This window comes from Salmo salar, chromosome 10, assembly GCF_965601325.2.
Source record: "Salmo salar chromosome 10, fSalSal1, whole genome shotgun sequence".
NCBI classification, from domain to species: Eukaryota; Metazoa; Chordata; class Actinopteri; order Salmoniformes; family Salmonidae; genus Salmo; species Salmo salar.
In genome coordinates, this window is record NC_138300.1 from 35260167 (window position 1) to 35280371 (window position 20205).

Below are 20205 nucleotides of genomic sequence, written 5' to 3' on the forward strand. Positions count from 1 at the left end.
TGTCAGAGCTTTTCACAGACACCCAACACCAGAGACAGTGGATACCTCTGTGGGCTCTATTTTAACAAACCTAATGCAATGGTAAATCTTAGTGCTGGCGGTAGCGTTATAGATTCGGGGGTGTGTCAGAAATATTTTTGCTATTTTCAAACCAGAATGATGGTCGCAGTAGCTGGCGGTAGTGTGAAAGGGCTGGGTTTTGATGAATAAAGTTGTGGGATTGTCGAGGCTTGGCCCCTCACTGGGCAAACAGAACGTGCTCCATGGCTAAATATGTGGTTGCTTCAAGTTGTGTATTTATGGTGTTATGTATTGCATTGTCCTCAACCCCAATTTGAATATTAGTTCGTTATAGCCTAGTTTGTTAAATAGCCTGCCCTATATTTGCTAAATATGTTAAACATGTCTGCAGTCCACACTGTTGTAATTGCATCAATATGGAAATACATTGTTAAACATAGGCTATAGCATTCACATTGATATAGGGGCTAATTTAATTTAATTTGAATTTAACCCTTATTTTTACCAGGTAAGTTGACAGAGAACAAATTCTCATTTACAGCAAAAACCTGGGGAACAGTTACAGGGGAGAGGAATGAGTCAATTGGAAGCTTGGGAATGATTAGGTGGCCGGGAAGGTATGAGGGCCAGATTGGGAATTTAGCCAGGACACCAGGGTTAAAACACCCCTACTCTTATGATAAGTGCCATGTGCTCTTTAGTGGCCACAGAGAGTCAGGGCACCCATTTAACATCCCATCAGAAAGACGGTACACTACACAGGGCAATGTCCCCAATCACTGCCCTGGGGGATTGTGATATTTCTTTTGACAATATGAAAGAGTCTCCCATCCATGGACCGACCAGGACCAAACCTGCTTAGCTTCAGTGGCAAGCTAGCAGTGGGACGCAGGGTGGTATGCTGCTGGCTAAAATTGCAGTCTGGACATGCCAAATGTAGTCAATAAGCAAGATTAAATTCACTAGGCTATTGATAAGGCCTAAAAAGACTATAATTGTTATCAAATTCTACAACTTATTTTAAATAGGCTATGTCTAATTACAGTTACAGGCACCATAATTGCTCCTTCTGGGTGTATAATACAGACAACTTATACTATTGAGGGTTTTATGCACATCCAAACTTTTCACAGGAGCTGGATAAAGATCCAATATAAAGAGAATGTGGAAATGTCCACTTACTGTGATACTGATCGCAAATGTAATGTATAAACATCATGGAACCATCTTACAGATCATATTAGCGCTTACCCAGAATTAGCAGCTGAAATTACATTGCATTCGAGCCATGTATGTTCTCACCATAAACCAATTAACGATAAATCTTTGTAATAAGTTTGGTTTTTAATAAAATGAAACAAAAAACAAATTGTTTTTAAACCAACAACAATGTGTCTAAATAGGATCGAGTCAGAAATATACCATAAATCGCTTCTCTCGTTTCATGGCACTGTGTGCACATGTAGGCTTAAATGTCTTTATGCATAATATTCACACTTCTATGCAAAATACTAGGCTCCTCTCAATTCTATCGTTGCCTACAGTATGTGCAAGGCAATAGTTTTTTTTTACCTGGTTGATATGGTATTATAGGAAGACTGAATAGTTTGGAGGAGTGTGTCTTTGGTAATTGGACGAGGGGATGGATACTCTACCATTGATCCACATCAACGGGACTGCAGTAGTAGAGAGAGTCACGAGTGAAGTTCCTTGGAGTCCACATCAACGAGGACTTGTCATGGACCAATAAAACCACCACTCGTGTCAAGAGGGCACAACAGCGTCTCTAATTCCTAAGGTGGCTGAAGAACTTTGGCATGCTGCCCTGGGTCCTCTACAAATACTACCGTTGCACCATCGAGAGCATCCTGACCAGTTGCATCAAAAACATTTCCAAGCACTCGCAGTAGACCATTTAAAACCTCCTTATTCATAGTCTACTTGGCTAATGGCCACGATAAAAATACGCACTATGTGATGCTGCTAAACCAGCCTATATTAAAGGGGAGGACAGGCTCTGCTTGTTCTTTTTTTATCAAATGGTGGTGAAAAAAAATCTATTGCACAAAAGGCACATCTGTCCTTCCATGGGCTCTGTGCATCATGGCTGGATAGGGTGCGCTTTCGCTCTCAAAATCCATGCCATTATCTACTGCATTACAGTTAAGACCTGCTTTTTGTGGGTCTTAAAACTTCCCATTAGCACTGCATGAAATTGTGACTTTTGCGCTTGTTAAGGACACACCTCAAATATTGCCACCTCTTGTACCTCAGCGCAAGCAAGTTGATGTTAGACAGGTAAATAGCCGAACCTGGCGTTAGGTTTGGAAAATGCCAGTGCACCAGTTTTTACATGACGAAATTGCAAACTAATGTGCACCTCCTTAGCACCAGCCAAAAATAGAACCCTGTGTCTCTGCATCTCTGTGCTGGCACCCAATTCTCTGTGAATAACTGGATTTACTTTTTGAATTGAGTCCATGAAACAATTTGTCGAAACACCATAAGGTTGAGAAAATGAAGGGGCAAAGAAACCTATAATGGAAATTGGAGGGGCAGAGAGTAGCTTGTATTGCTTTACTAAAGCCCATTAACAGAAATATGGCACAGAGTACACGATCACTTCTGTGTTAGAGCCACAATAGCAGTAGTACTAGGAGACTAGTACAAATTAACATAGTTTATGAGATTCTCATGGCCACAGACCTTTTATTTGTATCCATTATAGGTAGTTTAAAAAAAAAAAAAAAATGTCATACAAAAAGACAATCAACACTACAGAATACAGTCCTTCACTGAGCAAAATATAGTCCTTCACGGTGAAAAATAACAGTAAAAGGAAATACTAATGTCACGGCTGTTCGAAGGATTGGACCAAGACACAGCGTTTTCGTAGTTCCACATATTTATTAAAAGTGAAACTGAATGCAAATACAGAAAACTTGAAATACCAAAACAACAAACCGTGACGCAGAGAGGACGACACACTACTCAAAAGACAATAACCCACAAACCACAATGAGAAAAACCCCTACTTAAATATGATCTCTAATCAGAGGCAAATGAGGATCAGCTGCCTCCAATTAGAGATCAACCCCAAACAATCCAACATAGATATAGAAAACTAGAATTTAAACATAGAACTAGAAAACATAGATCAGCCCAAAAACACCCCCTGTCACGCCATGCCCTACTATAGAAAATTACATCTTACTAGGGTCAGGAGGTGACAGTAGTACCCCCCCCCCCCCCCCCCCAAAGGTGCATACTCCGAATGCAAACAAAAACCCAAGAAAGCAACCACAAAAAACACAAAGTGAGGGTGGGTTAGGTGACTAATGTCTATGGTGGCGGCTCTGATTCCGGGCGTAGTACCCCCACCGCCCGCTGATCCCCCCGCTTCTGTACGTCAAGAGGAACAAGACCATGGATCATCGCCGGAGGCTCCGGGCCGCCGAGCGTCGCTGGAGGCTCCGCGCTGAAGAGCGTCGCTGTAGGTTCCGGACTGGGGACCTTCGCTGCAGGCTCTGTGCCATGGGTCATCACTACTGGTTCCGCGTCATGGATAATCACTGGAAGCTTTGTGCCATGGATCATTACTGGAGGCTCCGGGCCATGGGTTATCACTGGAGATGTCGGACCAATGACCATCATTAGAGGCTTCCTTCGGGGCGCTGGAACTGGTCTCACCGGACTGGGGAGACGTACTTCGGACCGCGTACTCACATCAGGCACCAGCCTTACCGGGCTATGGTGGCGCACTGGAGGTCTGCTACGTGGGACTGGCATAGGAGGCGCCAGGCTAGTCACACACACCTTCAGGCTAGTGCGGGGAGCAGGAACAGGATGTACTGGGCTCTGGTGATGCACTGGAGGTCTGCTACGTGGGACTGGTATAGGAGGCGCCAGGCTAGTACCACACACCTTCAGGCTAGTGCGAGGAGCAGGAACAGGACGTACTGGGCTATGGTGGCGCACTGGATGTAGAGTACGCGGAGCAGGCACAGGGTACACTGGGTCTTGGAGACGCACTGGAGGTCTGGAGCGCACGGCCTGCACAACCCGTCCTGGCTGGATGGTCACTGTAGCCCGGTACGGGCGGAGCGCTGGCACAGGGCGAACTGGGCTGTGCTGGGGAATGAGGGCTGCCATGCGTAGAGCAGGCGCAGGATAAACTGGTCCGAGGAGACGCACTGGCAGCCAGATGCGCTGAGCAGGCACACGCCTTCCTGGCTGAGTGCCAACTCTAGCATGGCAACGCTGAGGAGCTTTCACCGAGCGCACGGGGCTTTGAATGCGTATGGGCGCTACAGTGCGCATTTCCGCATAGCTCGGTGCGTTCCTCGTCACCCGCTCCCCACAGTAAGCACGGGGAGTTGGCTCAGGTCTCCATCCTGACTTAGCAAACCTCCCCGTGTGCCCCCCCCCCCCCCCCCAATATTTTTGGGGGGGGCTGCCTCTCGCACTTGCCTTTCGGTGCATATAACGCCTTGTAGTATCGTCGCTCTGCCTTCACTGCCTCAAGTTCCTCCTTCGGTCGGCGATACTCCCCAGCCTGACTCCAGGGTCCTTCCCCGTCCAAAATCTGCTCCCATGTCCATTACTCCTGCTGCTCCTTCTTCTTACGCTGCCTGGTCCTTTTATGGTGGGTTATTCTGTCACGGCTGTTCGGAGGATTGGACCAAGATGCAGCGTTTTCGTAGTTCCACATATTTATTAAAAGTGAAACTGAATGCAAATACAGAAATCTTGAAATACCAAAACAACAAACCGTGACGCAGAGAGGACGACACACTACTCAAAAGACAATAAACCACAATGAGAAAAACCCCTACTTAAATATGATCTCTAATCAGAGGCAAATGAGGATCAGCTGCCTCCAATTAGAGATCAACCCCAAACAATCCAACATAGATATAGAAAACTAGAATTTAAACATAGAACTAGAAAACATAGATCAGCCCAAAAACACCCCCTGTCACGCCCTGCTCTACAGTACTATAGAGAATTACATCTTACCTCGGGTCAGGACGTGACAACTAATGAAATGGATGTTCTCTCTATGGGATTTTGTATGTAAATAATAAACATGAATGAATTAAATGAATTATGGCTGACGGTATTAGTGAGATCTAGGTAACTACTGTATTCTCTGTATGTAGTCTATTAAAATCAAAGATATCTCAGTATATCTAATGTATGAAATAGAGTTTCAGTTTTATTAATCAGTCCTCTATGCTTGTTAAAGTCAATTTTCCCCTGACGAAGAAATATGGGCTGATTTTGCCAAGTGAAACCTTTTATAAAACACATTTAGAAGAAAATGAAGAAAAAAAACACAAGCACAGCAGAGTTTCACCCGACAAGAGGGTTGGTGAAATTGGAGATGCTATCTCATGTTCTGATTGATTGCCTGTGAACTCTTTTGAACATAAGAAACCAAAAAAATCTGTGCAGAAATGTCAAGGCAATATGCAGAGTACAGAATTCATCTCCCCTCACCTATCAACAATGTGTATGTCTGAACAGCAGCCATTTTTGACTGGGACATTCACAACATCTCCGAGTCTATTCAGGGTCAAAAGGGATACTCAGGCAGATTTCTTACATGGCCTGGATATTTTGGAGGGAGACTAGACCGGGACCAAGTCATCAGCATCGAAACATTTCTTTCTACAAAAACCCTTCTCAGGTCTCTGCTGAAAACAAAGTGTTGTATTTATTACCATGTTATAAACACAACATTTTGGGGCAGCAGGTAGCCTAGTGGTTAGAGCGTTGGACTAGTAACTGAAAGGTTGCAAGATCGAATCCCCAAGCTGACAAGGTAAAAATCTGTCGTTCTGCCCCTGAACAAGGCAGTTAACCCACTGTTCCTAGGCCATCATTGAAAATAAGTATTTGTTCTTAACTGACTTGCCTAGTTAAATAAAGATATATTTTTTAAATTAGTTTGATACCCCATCCAGAGATAGCACAGAAATATAACTACCAGTTTGAGACTTGATTTCTCATCCATATTCATGTAATTTAAAGGTCACCAACAATGTTTATCATAGCATCCTCTCACCTCTGTCACCCCCCCCCCCCCCAAAAAAAAATCTCTCTACCCCCCACCCCCCTTCGCATTCTTCATGCACATACAGTACCAGTCAAAAGTTTGGACAGACACCTACTCATTCAAGGGTTTTTATTTATTTTTAGAATAATAGTGAAGACATCACACCTATGAAATAACACATATGAAATCATGTAGTAACCAAAAAAAGTGTTAAACAAATCAAAATATATTTTCTATTTGAGATTCTTCAAAGTAGCCACCCTTCTTTGCCTTGATGACAGCTTTGCACACTCTTGGCATTCTTTCAACCTTCAGCTGGAATGCTTTTCCACCAGTCTTGGAGTTCCCACATATGCTAAGCAGTTGTTGACTGCTTTTCATTCACTCTGCTGTCCAACTCATCCCAAACCATCTCAATTGGGTTGAGGTCAGGTGATTGTGGAGGCCAGGTCATCGGATGCAGCACTCCATCACTCTCCTTCTTGGTCAAATAGCCCTTACAGTCTGGAGGTGTGTTGGGTCATTGTCCTTTTGAAAAACAAATGATAGTGGCACAAAGTGCAAACCAGATGGGATGGCGTACCGCTGCAGAATGCTGTGGTAGCCATGCTGGTTAAGTGTGCCTTGAATTGTAAATATATCACTGACAGTGTCACCAGCAAAGCACCCCCACTCGATCACATCTCCTCCTCCATGCTTCACGGTGGAAACCACGCATGCAGAGATCATCTGTTCACCTACTCTGCATCTCACAAAGACAGGTTGGTTGGAACCAAAAATCTCAAAATAGGACTCATCAGACCAAAGGAGAGATTTCCACCGGTCTAATGACCATTGCTTGTGTTCCTTGGCCCAAGCGAGTCTCTTCTTATTGGTGTCCTTTAGTAGTGGTTTCTTCACAGCAATTCAACCATGAAGTTCTGATTCACACAGTCTCCTCTGAACAGTTCATTTTGAGATGTGTCTGTTACTTGAACTCTAATTCCCACTGATTCCAGTCTCGATCATCCACACTACTAACTAAACCAAGGTGATCACGTAAGTATTGTACATATTGTTTTTTGTTGTTGTATGGATCCATCTGTTATGGACTTCAATAAGCAACATGATTATGCAAAGGACTGCAGCAGAGGTAACTCTGGGTCTTCCTTTCTGGCAGTCCTCATGAGAGCCAGTTTTATCATAGTGCTTGATGGTTTTTGTGACTGCACTTGAAGAAACGTTCAAAGTTCTTGACATTTTCCAGGTTGACTGACCTTCATGGAGTGTAATTTCTCTTTGCTTATTTGAGCTGTTCTTGCCATAATATGGACCCTAACCCTATTTGGTGAAAACTATCTTCTATATACCACTCCTACCTTGTCACAACACAACACAACTGATTGACTCAAACGCATTAAGAAGGAAAGAAATTCCACAAAGTAACTTTTAACAAGGCACACCAGGTGGTGATGCAACCGGTCAGGATGCACTTAATGGTGCAGCTGTAGAACTTTGAGGATCTGGGAATCTGGGGACCCATGCCAAGTCTTTTCAGTCTCCTGAGGGGAAAAGGTTTTGTCGTGCCCTCTTCATGAGTGTCTTGGTGTGTTTGGACCATGATAGTTCTTTGGTGATGTGGACATCAAGGAACTTGAAGCTCTCGACCCTCTCCACTACAGCCCCATTGATGTTAATGGGGGCTGGTACGGGCTGCCTTTTCCTGTAGTCCACGATCAGCTCCTTAGTCTTGCTCACATTGAGGAAGAGATTGTTGTCCTGGCACCACACTGCCATTTATCTGACCTCCTCCCTACAGGCTGTCTCATCATTGTCGGTGATCGTTGTCGGTGTCAGCAAACTTAATGACGGTGTTGGAGTCGTGTTTGTTTGGTCGTGGGTGAACAGGGAGTACAGGAGGGGACTAAGTACACACCCATGAGGGGCACCGTGTTAATGTAAATGCATTCCAGGTGACTACCTCATGAAGCTGGTTGAGAGAATACCAAAAGAGTGTGCAAAACTGTAATCAAGGCAAAGGGTGGCTACTTTGAAGAATCTCAAATATAAAATATATTTTATATGATTCCAGATGTCTTCAAGTGCAGTCACTTGATCCTGGACTTCCTGATGGGCTGCCCCCAGGTGGTAAGGGGAGGCAACAACATGTCTGCCATGCTGATCATCAACACTGGAGCCCCTCATGGGTGTGTACTTAGTCCCCTCCTGTACTCCCTGTTCACCCACCACCAAACAAACACGACTCCAACGCCGTCATTAAGTTTGCTGACACCGACAACGATCACCGACAATGATGAGACAGCCTGTAGGGAGGAGGTCAGATAACTGACAGTGTGGTGCCAGGACAACAATCTCTCCCTCAATGTGAGCAAGACTAAGGAGCTGATTGTGGACTACAGGAAAAGGCGGCCCGTACCAGCCCCCATTAACATCAATGGGGCTGTAGTGGAGAGGGTCAAGAGCTTCAAGTTCATTGGTGTCCACATTACCAACGAACTATCATGGTCCAAACACACCAAGACACTCATGAAGAGGGCACGACAAAACCTTTTCCCCCTCAGGAGACTGAAAAGACTTGGCATGGGTCCCCAGATCCTCAAAGTTCTACAGCTGCACCATCAAGTGCATCCTGACCGGTTGCATCACCGCCTGGTATGGCAGCTGCTCGGCATCTGACCGCAAAGCGCTACAGAGGGTAGTGCGTACAGCCCAGTACATCACTGGGGCCAAGCTTCCTGCAATGCAGGACCTATATAATAGGCCGTGTCAGAGGAAAGCCCATAAAATTGTCAGAGTCCAGTCACCCAAATCATAAACTGTTTTCTCTTGCTACCACACGGCAAGCGGTACCGAACCGCCAAGTATAGGACAAAAAGGCTCCTCAACAGCTTCTATCCCCAAGCCATAAGACTGCTGAACAATTAATCAAACGGCCACCGGACTACTACATTTTTTTATTTTTTTTTATTTGGTAAATATTGTCTTAACTCTTCTTGAACTGCACTGTTGGTTAAGGGCTTGAAAGAAAGCATTTCACGGTAAGGTCTACACTTGTTGTATTCTGCGCATGTGACAAATAAAGTTAATTTGATTCAATATTATTCTACAATGTAGAACATAGTAAAAATAAAGAAAAACCCTGGAACAAGTACTGTAGGTGTCCAAACTTTTGACTGGTACTTTACATGCCAGCTAAACTTCACAGGCAATGTTTATCATAATATAGTCTCACCTCTCTCTCAGCACAATGACTTTCGGCTGTGTCCGACACCTCTTGCTGAGGGTGAAGAGTTTGTTGACGATTCGTCGGGATTTGGCAATGAGCTGTCTGCTGCTGAGCTCCAGCTGTCTGTAGCGTTGGTGGATGGCCGGCTCCATCTTCCAGAAGTACTGGATGGCAGATGTGTTGAGGGCGTAGAACGTCGGGAGTCTCCGCAAAAAGTTCTGGAACTCCTCTGAAAGGCAGACAGGTGTGGAGAGGTTTAATGCCCCCTTGTCGTTCTGGTCCGCTTATTTATTTATATGATTCTGTTCATTTTGGCTGATAAAGTCAGACGGCATTAAGGGATCACTTTAGAGAGAGCACACGGGACTTGGTTTGCCGGGCCGCGGTGGGGGAAAATGGAAGTGATGCATACGCTAATAGAAAGAGGCAGAACTAAATGTGGGTCTGTGTCTCTGTTTGAAACACCAAGAACCCAGCCAGCTCCTGGCAAAGCAAGCTCATGGCTCTGTCAGCAAAGGCACAACAGCCAAACAGATAGAAAAGCAGCAAAAAATATGACTTTGCTTCATGGTAAGTGTTAGGTTTAACGAGTCAAAGGGGGCATCGCAGGAATGAACAAAAATCTATTTTCAGAGCAATCGATATATTCTTTCATGATTGAATAGATTTTTCAGAATTCAATTCTAACTAATCTGTAATGAGAAAGTGACAGTGATATTTACAATTAACAGTGATGTTGATTATCTCTGATTACAATCGTCATTCGCTCTCCAAGTGACTAGCCATGGTGTAATATGTACTGCTGTGAAATGAATAACTTCTAAAAAATAACTAACACAATGGACTTTTTGATAAACCATTCGCTATATTAGGAGAGAGAGATCTCAGATTGCAATTACAAGTAAACGTAGTAGTGTCTTTACGGCCATTAGATTCCATGATGTGCTCGGTAAAGGATGTTTACATGTTTTAAATCAGCCTCCAGCTGCCGCATTCAAATGAATTAGTGTGCTCCATTGCACCCTGAGTAAACCTGCTTAGGCTGGCACCATTCCCGGGACAAACAATAAAAAATAAAACTGTCTGTTCATGCCAAGACTAGAACGCTGTTTCACTGCCACGACAATGACACCTCATCCCTGAAAGCCAGGCCTCTTCCCACCATTATTATCTTGTCAGAGGCTGAAAACAGCTAGGTAACAATGCTTCTCTCTTAATGCCTTCCCACAGCTCTGCTCTGAGACGAACCACTGCAGAACTACAGGTACTGAACCAGGGCAAATTTAACAACAATGCAGTAGGGCAGATGGTGTGGAGGGTATAATTGGTCCAACTGGCTCAGACAGTTACACTATAATGCTGCCAACATCAAGGTTGTGGGTTTAGTCCCTCGCATGGGCCATGTGAATTAAACATACAGTGCCTTCAGAAAGTATTCATATCCATTGACTTATTCCACATTTTGTTTTATTACAGCCTGAATTCAAAATGGATTAAATATAACTTTTTCCTCACCCATCGACACACAATACCCTATAATGGCAGTGAAAACATTTTTTTTTTTTTTTTAAATGAAATACACAAATATTTCAGATACATAAGTATTCACAACCCTGAGTCAATACAGTACATGTTAAAATCGCCAGCGGTTACGGCTGTGAGTCTTTCTGGGTAAGGCTCTACGAGCTTTCCACACCTGGATTGTAAAATATTTGCACATTATTCTTTAAAATAATTCTTCAAGCTCTGTCAAGTTGATTGTTTATCATTGCTAGACAGACATTTTCAAGTCTTGCCATATATTTTCAAGCAAATTAAAGTAAAAAATGTAACCAGGCCACTCAGGAACATTCAATGTGGTCTTGGGAAGTAACTCCAGCGTATATTTGGCCTTGTGTTTTGGATAGTGTCATGCTGAAAGGTGAATTTGTCTCCCAGTGTCTGTTAGAAAACAGACAACCAGGTTTTCATCTAGGATTGTGCTTAGCTATTCTGTTGATTTTTGTCCTAAAAAACTCCCTAGTCCTTGCCAATGACAAGCATATCCATAACATGATGCCGCCACCACCATGCTTTAAAATATGAAGTGGTACTCAGTGATGTGTTGGATTTGCCCCAAACAGAACACTTGGTATTCAGGACAAAGTTAATTTATTTTTCCAAATGTTTTGCCGTTTTACTTTACTGCCTTATTGCAAACAGAATGCATGTTTTGGAATATTTTTATTCTGTGGAGGCTTCCTTCTTTTCACTCTGTCAATTAGGTTAGTATTGTGGAGTAACTACAATGTTGTTGATCCATCCTCAGTTTTCTCCTATCACAGCCATTAAACACCCTCTAACTGTTTTAAAGTCACCATTGGCCTCATGGTGAAATCCTTGAGCAGTTTCCTTCCTCTCCGGCTACTGAGTTAGGAAGGACGCCTGTATCTTTGTAGTGATTGGGTGTAGAAAAGCAACTTCACCATGCTCAAAGGGATATTCAATGTCTGCCCTTCTTGGCGAGGCTTTGGAAAACCTCCCTGGTCTTTGTGGTTAAATCTGTGTTTGAAATTCACTGCTCGACTGAGGGACCTTACAGATGTATGTGTGGGGTACAGAGTTGAGGTTTTCAAAAATCATGTTAAACACTATTATTGCACACAGAGTTCTTTGAACTTATTATTTGACTTGTTAAGCAAATGTTTACTCCTGAACATATTTAGGCTTGCCATAAGAAATTGGTTGAATACTTATTCACTCGTTTTTATTAATTTGTACTTTGACATTATGGGGTATTGTATTTAGGCCAGTGTCAACAAATTTCTATTTAATCAATTTTAGATTCAGGCTGTAACACAACAAAATGTGGAACAAGTCAAGGGGCATAAATACTTTCTGGAGTTACTGTATGTGTTCACAGACTTCTCAAGTGTGGCCTGACATTTCATATGAATAATTCAGCCTTTAAATATACATGTGAACCCATAGACAGCAGACGTCACACTGATTTCTGTGTTGTGTAAGGTTCTATGGCATATATCAGGAGACTGCAAAGATTTGTCATTGGTCCCCAGATTCTCAAAACGTTCTACAGCTGCACCATCGAGAGCATCCTGAACGGTTGCATCACCGCCTGTATGGAAACTGCTCGGCATCTGACCGTAAGGTGCTACAGAGGGTAGTGCCTCCTGCCACGTACGTCACTGGGGCCAAGCTTCCTGCCACCCAGGACCTATATATATTAGGCGGGGTCAGATGAAGTCCCAAAACATTATCAAAGACTCCAGTCACCCAAGTCATAGACTGTTCTCTCTGCTACCGCATGACGAGCGGTACCAGTGCGCCAAGTCTAAAAGGTTCCTTAACAGCTGCTACCCCAAATTCATAAGACTTAACAGCTTCTACCCCCAATCCACCCCCCCCTTTGTTTTTACACTGCTGCTACTCGTTGTTTATTATCTATGCATAGTCACTTTACATGTACAAATTACCTCAACTAACCTGTACCCCGCACATTGACTCAGTATCGGAACTACCTGTATATATCCTTGTTATTGTAATTCTATTGTGTAACTTTTCATTTTTTTACTTAAGAAAATATTTAAACAAAATAATAATTAAGTAAAATAATAAAATTAACTCTATTTCTTGACCTGCATTGTTGGTTAAGGGCTTGTAATAAGCATTTGACGGTAAGGTTGTATTCGGCGCATGTGACAAATACAATTTCATTTGATTTGACATACAGTTGCAGTACATTTGTGCAAGTATATTGAATGTTCTCTATACAAATTCTCTATATACGCCTCTGTGAGTGTATCGTCAATGTCATACTCCCATACCCGACTCCTCAAAGTCCTGGTTGGCCATGTTCCAGGTGTCTCTGATGTGCAGTAGGCTGGCCTCCATGGCCCTCAGGTCCACGTCGGGGCAATTACACTGGGGGAAGCCTGGGCTGCAGCGGCACCAACAGTCATTGTCTCGGCACACAAACTGACCCTCCTCGTTACAGCCGATGTAGCTCAGAGCAGCCTGGACGAACCTGACCCTCAGGTACTGTGGTAGGATGGCCTGGAGACCTGGGGAGAGGACATGGTACAGTTTATATATGACAACACTGGCTAAACTACAAGACAAATTACTGTAATAATGTAAACTAGACTCAAATACTGTATTAACTATAGACTTTCTACTGTAAGTTACTATAGGACAGAAGAGGTTTTTTTCTGGTCACTTTATAGATACATTTCCACTGGCTTGTTCATACATGTCTATAAATCCCTGTGATTCACTTAGGGATCCAGAGGTTCGTTTTTCCAATGCCAGACAAAGACGAATTGAAGCTAAATTCCTTCTGACACTCTGGTGCGTCTTGTCTAACGTTTGGCAGAGAATATAAACTGTGACAATTCCATCAGAATGTCTGGGTGGGTTCAATTATGGATGGCCGACCTTGCAGATTAATCTTGTTTTCAGGGCTCTGAACCAGAACAGAGCTGACTGAGTCCAGGTTGTCATAGTTACTGCATCCAAGAGGGCCCGTCCTGGTTTCGGTCACCTAACGGGAAAGACAGAGGCACATGGCAATACTCCACTACACTGTAAGAGAGAGCCACTAAAGTCATAAAAAGTTTAGGGATGCAGAGCTGAATGTCATGTGGAATGAGATCAACAACAACAATAGTACGCTCACTCACTTCCTACCATCTGTACTTCCACAGGACTAAATATTTTACACCTTATTGAGACACGTTTAAATGTTCACATCAACAAACATTACAAGTAATAGTACAGTAGTTTAGTTGTTTGGTGTATGATGCAACACCAAGGTTGTGCATTTAGACATATCCACTATTCAGTATAGTCTGTTAGATGATAATTCTCTGTTCAGAGGCCACATTATGTTATATCCAAAAAGTATAGTGCATGAAGAAGCTTAAGGGTGAGAGGTGGTTTCTTGTCTACTCAGAGAAAGCGATGATGACATACAGTAGCAATGCAACCAAAAAATACTGTCATCTGACACAAGGGAGAGAAGAATGTGGAGTCTGCAAAAAAGTAAAAGAAAGAACTACGTATGAAGAATTATTTTCGGTGGCACCTTCCAATTATGCTTTAAGTCTTGAAAGATGCAGTTACATGCAAGCCTGGCACACATATCACTAGATTCACGCTGACAAATGGGAAAGACACAGGATCTCTTCTCCTCTGGGTGAGTGGTTAGATCGTTCACAATCACAGCTCAATCATCCTTGACAAAAGGATGATTTAAAGCTCCCATATATCAAGGTTTCTCTGCCACCATTCCAAGTCTGGCAGCCTGCGGGCCTATCCATCTCCCTCCTCGTGACTTGCAAGTTATTCTCCCCTAACGCCACAGTGGCTCCTTCTTTGAATATTTTCCCAAAGGGCCAATAAAAGTAACCACATCACCAGTGTAAATCAATGAGGAACTATGGTTCTACATTCAGAAGAAAGGGGACACTTTCCATTCCCTCTGTGGGCAGAAAAGTTTGCTTTCTTTGACACCTACTTTAAGGTCACTGTGAAAACAGAGGGAAGGGTGAGACACAAGAAAGAAAAATAACAGAAACTGAACTGTATCAAAAAGGTATGCATTCAAAACATTAAGACACCAGAACCATGATCAACCTTCAATACATAAGCAGCAGTGATTCATTATATGATAATCACAAAATATTATTTTTCATTCAACATTGAGGTTTGAGTTACATTGAAATGGAGAGGGGGGGAGAGAGGGTTGAGAAAGAGAGAATGAAAACCTCAACTTCAGCAGGCCTATCAACGGCATTTCCATTATTTTTTTTATTGATGCTTCGACGCAAATAATTAAAATCCGAGAAATGTCTAGAGGGATGGGCAGATTAATTTCTAACACAGACAGATGTCCAACTTAAAGGGAAATGTTTTAATTTAAATCTGGATTTTCTATGCATAGCAATGAGACCATCTGCAACAAGGACCAAGTGAAGCCGAGCATATGCACACTTAGTCCTTTCTATAAGAAATGGATTTAGATTTTTTTTTTTTTTTAAATAACTCTTAACAGTTGTTTGTATAAAAGTATGTTCAGTAACTTATGGGGACTTTGGTAGATAGAAACATGTAAATGAGGAGGTGGAGAGAGAGCGAGCGGGGGTTGCCATAATCGAGTGCTGACTATCAGAAATTCTTACAGCTGCATTTAATGGGTCTGGCGATTGCTCTTAAAGGCTTTCCTGCAATAGGAATGTGTTGCTTGGTTATGTGATGGAGACGTGTCTGGTATGCATCATCATATTCTACATTTAAGTAATTCAGCAGACACTCTTATCCAAACCGAGTAACAGTAGTGAGTGCATAATTTTTTTTACTTCAAACTGGTCCCTAGTGGGAATCAAACCCACAACCATGGCATTGCAAGCGCAATGATCTACCAAACTGAGCCACATGAGACTTAATATAAGGGAACAGCACTCACTCACAGTATGGATGCTTCTTCTGATTAAGGCAGAGACCAAAGTCCCCTGTCCTGCCTCAGCCAAAGAATCTGCCCCTGGGGAATTGTTTAAAGGTCTTGCTAGTGTTTAGTGTTTGGGAATAGCTAATGGTTTTAATATATGAGCATATCACAAGTGCTACAAAGCAATGCAGTAACAACCCTTGTATACTTTTATATGCATGGTGCAATGCCTCAAATGACGAGGAAGCTCAATTATTTTCTAAATGCAAGCATTATTAATATTATCATGATACCACTAAGGCAGAGGCATGGAAACTGATGAAGATCATGCCTTCTGTTAATTCCACAAAAGCAGAATAAAATACATAAAATGCCAGTAAGTGAGCCACAGATGTCAGATATTCAAATAATAATGGGTATTAAGAGGCCTATACACCAACCTGTTAAAAAAGTATGGAATGGCATTAATGTTTGGGACTGGCGCTTCTTTGGAAATTGCTTTTTCACGGCACCACAGAAAATCGGCCTGTTTTTAATCACTAGGCATAGCCTTAGTCGATGCAGCATATCCCCATTTGCATCCTAGATGTGTTTACGCGTGTTTAGACACTCTTTGAGGATTCCGGCAAGATGTTTTAAAACCACTTTGTTGCACTGGCTTACACTACGATGTCAACCAGAGCTGAGGATCAGCTTATCGACTTGAAGAGAGAAAAAATAAACTAGCATGAGATTATATTTGTGCCCCCTAAATAAATGGAGGCTCATTGAAATCCGCAGGGGAGCAGCAGGGGACCTTTAAGAGAAGAAAGTAGGAGTTAATACTGTGGCAAGGGAAACTATGATATGCTGTTTTTGAGATGGGAGTCTGTTTCCCAACTTGGATGGGGCTGAGAGAGAGACTCCTTTTGATTTGGAACAAATTATCGTCCCTCTTCCCTTCTCTCAGAGCTTAATAATTCTGGTGCTCTTGGCAGACAATGTTGCAGAGAGAGGAAACAGAGCTGGCTAAAGGTTAAGATTACTCACAACTTGCAAATTAGTAGCTTGACTGACGATGACCCAGACAGAGGTTAAAGGGTAAGCGAAGCCAACTGCAGCTCATACCTTTATCTAATTTGTAATGTTCTCCCAGAGTATATAAGACCTTGATAGAAAATAACAAACTTCCTCTTGTTTTTACATCTGAGGGTGTATTTTTCTTGAGGGGGAGGACATGGCAAAATGTTAAAGAGGACACAACAATATAATAATGAAGATGACAAAATCTGTATGAAATGAATAATTAATTGATACACAAGGGATAAAACAAGACAGTGTTTTTTATTTTTATTTATCCACATCAAATCTGTTCTACATCGTGAACAACTGCAACCATAATTTCTCACTAGGTTTCCAAAGCTCAGCCTCACAAATGATCTTTATTCTCCTACAAATGAACCATAAGAGGACATGAATAACTAAACACTGCAGTAGCAAGGCAGCAAATTGGGTCAAAAACACTCTTCTGTCCTCTCCCCATCGATGGCTAGTTGTTTTTCAGGCTAATTGTAATAAACCTTAGTAGAAACGGACCTGGGTTGTAAATCAAACTTTAACCACTTGATTTATGTACACCCAGCACTGTTAGTGTCTCCTGTCAGTGTTTCTTGCTCGCTGGTAGGTTAAAGCACCGATTATTACAGATGGCGGAACCCCAGTATTCTTCATACGTCTTCTATTCATTAGCGTGACACCTTAACTCATACCCAAAATGGCTGACAAATGGGGCAAGCTCTCTAAGAAGTTGTTGAAATAGAACCGAGGATTCATCACTCTGATGCGTAATTGTAGAGGCACAACTTCCCTTCCCTTCCCTTCGCCTCCCCTCTATCTTTTTAATTTCTCCTTTCTCTTTATTTTTCACCTGAAGTGTTATAGCTATAGCTCCTACATTATACCAGGACAACAGGCTTTTCTCCTCCTGAAATCTGTTCTCTTAAAGCCGTTGTCCGGTGCCCTCTTTCTAAGAGATGCTTTTGTTTTGCCATCTGTCTTCATCTTGACGAGGTAAAAATCCATGGCCTGAATTAAAGGCAGCTGATGCTGTGAATATTTCACATCAGTCACCTGAAACTGCCTCCTAAACAAATGCACCTCAGAGGACTTCTGCTCCATTCATCTCAATCAGACGATTTTAGCAGCACTTTGTCCACGAGGACGCTGCCAACAAAGCCATGATGTGTCCTGTTGCCAATTCACTTTAAGGAATATATGGCCTTATCTGTCTGTGGTGGCCAAAGATGGGATAGCACTGGGAAAAGTCACTGATAAATGGATTGATGCTTTCAAACTACAAGTGAGTTTATAACTCTACATCATCTTAGATAATGTTCAAAATCAATGTTGAACTGTACAATTGTGTCAGGTATGACTGTCACATGTATTTTAATACACACCTTCTCCCCTCCCCCACATTCTTTAGAAGTGGTTCCCCAAACCTCAAGATGTACAAAACAGTCTAGCAGTCCAGTTTTAAACCATCACTATTAAAGAAATGTAAAAATCGACACCAGTGGCTCACCAGCTGGAAAAACACCGCTCTCATACAAGGTGTCTATGCATGGGAAATTCCTCAATGATAATCCTCTCATTGCCACAGGTACATGTAAACAAATCACAGGCTCACATGGAAACGAATCACTCCGAATACGGAGTCTGACAAACATGTCCTGCTGTGCAAAGGGCAAACTCAGCCGATCACACTCATTACTCAGTAATAATGACTGACACAGTGATTAATGGACCCAGCTAGAGGGCTCTGGGAATGAATGTGTGTGGGGGGGAGGGGCCGTGGATGCAATCTGGATGTGGTGCAGTTTGTAGGTTTACCTTAATGGCTGTGGATGCTATCTGGATGTGGTGCAGTTTGTAGGTTTACCTTAATGGCTGTGGATGCTATCTGGATGTGGTGCAGCTTGTAGGTTTACCTTAATGGCTGTGGATGCTATCTGGATGTGGTGCAGCTTGCGTAGGGTGCTCTCTCTGTCGATGAAGTAAGAGGCAGCCAGCTGGTGCAGGGCCTCTAGAGTCACGGCTGTACTGTTGGCCTCTCTTGTCTCCACCGTTCTACTCAACCTCCGCTTGTCCACAAAGATCATTAATGACTCCTCCCCTAAACACACAGAGTGGAGCAGAATATGCACCGAGAACTGGGCTGGGGAATAGAACACATTCAATATGACACCTTTACAGCAAAGTGAGAATTTACTGTTTGCGTTTCTGAAGCTGAGCATCAGCAGCATACAAAGGATTGGGTTGAAAGAAAAAGGTCTTCCAATCATTACACCAATAAATAAATATTATTCTTACCCCCCAAGGTGGCTGAGAGCAGGAAGTGTGTTCCGTACTTCCTGATGATGCTGTCTGTAATGGAGCTGAGGCTGGGCCGTCTGCCTAGGTGCCTGATGGTCTGGAGGAACTCAGGGTCCAGGGGAAGGGCCAGACCATTGTTGTCCTGTCTCTCTAGAGCCAGGCTGTTCACTTTCCAGCGGCCAAACTCCCTGTAATGTCACAGACACACATTAGCACACACACACACACACACAGAGATGCACATGCGCCGCCCCCCCCACCCCCCCACACGGCAGGCTTCATTTGCAAACACCCTCTTTCATAGTGAAGACAGAGGAAAAAGGTCTCAAGAGCATGTTATAGCCAGCCAACAGCCTTGCCCTGTGTGAGGAGACTTATTTTTAGAGTCAGGCAATGCTGGGTGGAAAATATGTCTGCACGCCACGACATCTCCGGTGCCATTTCTTAAAATATGAACGGTGCCATGCTGTTTACACTGTTCTGAGAAGGTCTCTCTCCCTCTCTCTCCCCCCTCGAGGGCGCCAGGCTCCCCATCATTACGCACACCTGCCTTCCCCCATCACACAAATCAGTGATTATTGGACTCAATCACCTCTGTCATTACCTCCCCTATATCTGTCTGTTCCTCCGCACTGTTTCCTGCTTCAGCATTGATTGTCATATGTCCTTGTATAGCCGTGTGCTGACGCTGTTCCTGTCTTGTTCCATGTCTGTTCCGATTAAATGTTTGACTCCCCGTACCTGCTTCTCTACTCCAGCGTCGGTCCTTACAGATTACCATGCAGCTCAAACAGCCCATAATAACCAGGCTTCAGTGGTCAAGCCTGTTATGGAGAGAAAGGATCATTGTAAAACTGTCAGAAATTAGTGCTGCGGATTTGAATGGAATAACAATGGAGGTGATCTACTGTGGGTCGGAACAGCGAGTAGAGCTTAACCGTGATCGACACAAAGTCTCGCCAGGCTTGTTGATGTACAGATGTACGGAGGCTTGTTGATGTACAGATGTACGGATGCTGGTTGCAAGGGCACACACACAAACACCCTTGCGAGTTAGCTAGCATTAACACTGGGCAATTCCTCCACTGGCCCCCTACA

The 20205-nt window shown here is 43.2% G+C and overlaps 1 protein-coding gene across 1 annotated transcript in view; it reads right to left on the minus strand.

Annotated features, from left to right (window-relative positions):
• LOC106560298 (BMP/retinoic acid-inducible neural-specific protein 3) overlaps nt 1-20205 on the minus strand; it is a 54746-nt gene that overhangs the window by 14304 nt on the left and 20237 nt on the right. Inside the window, exons 3-7 of the mRNA XM_014123051.3 lie at nt 19105-19295; nt 18723-18907; nt 13743-13848; nt 13133-13369; nt 9315-9537 (exon numbers count right to left, since the gene is read on the minus strand). Of these exons, the coding sequence (XP_013978526.2) occupies nt 9315-9537; nt 13133-13369; nt 13743-13848; nt 18723-18907; nt 19105-19295 (942 nt within the window). The remainder of the gene's footprint in view (nt 1-9314; nt 9538-13132; nt 13370-13742; nt 13849-18722; nt 18908-19104; nt 19296-20205) is intronic.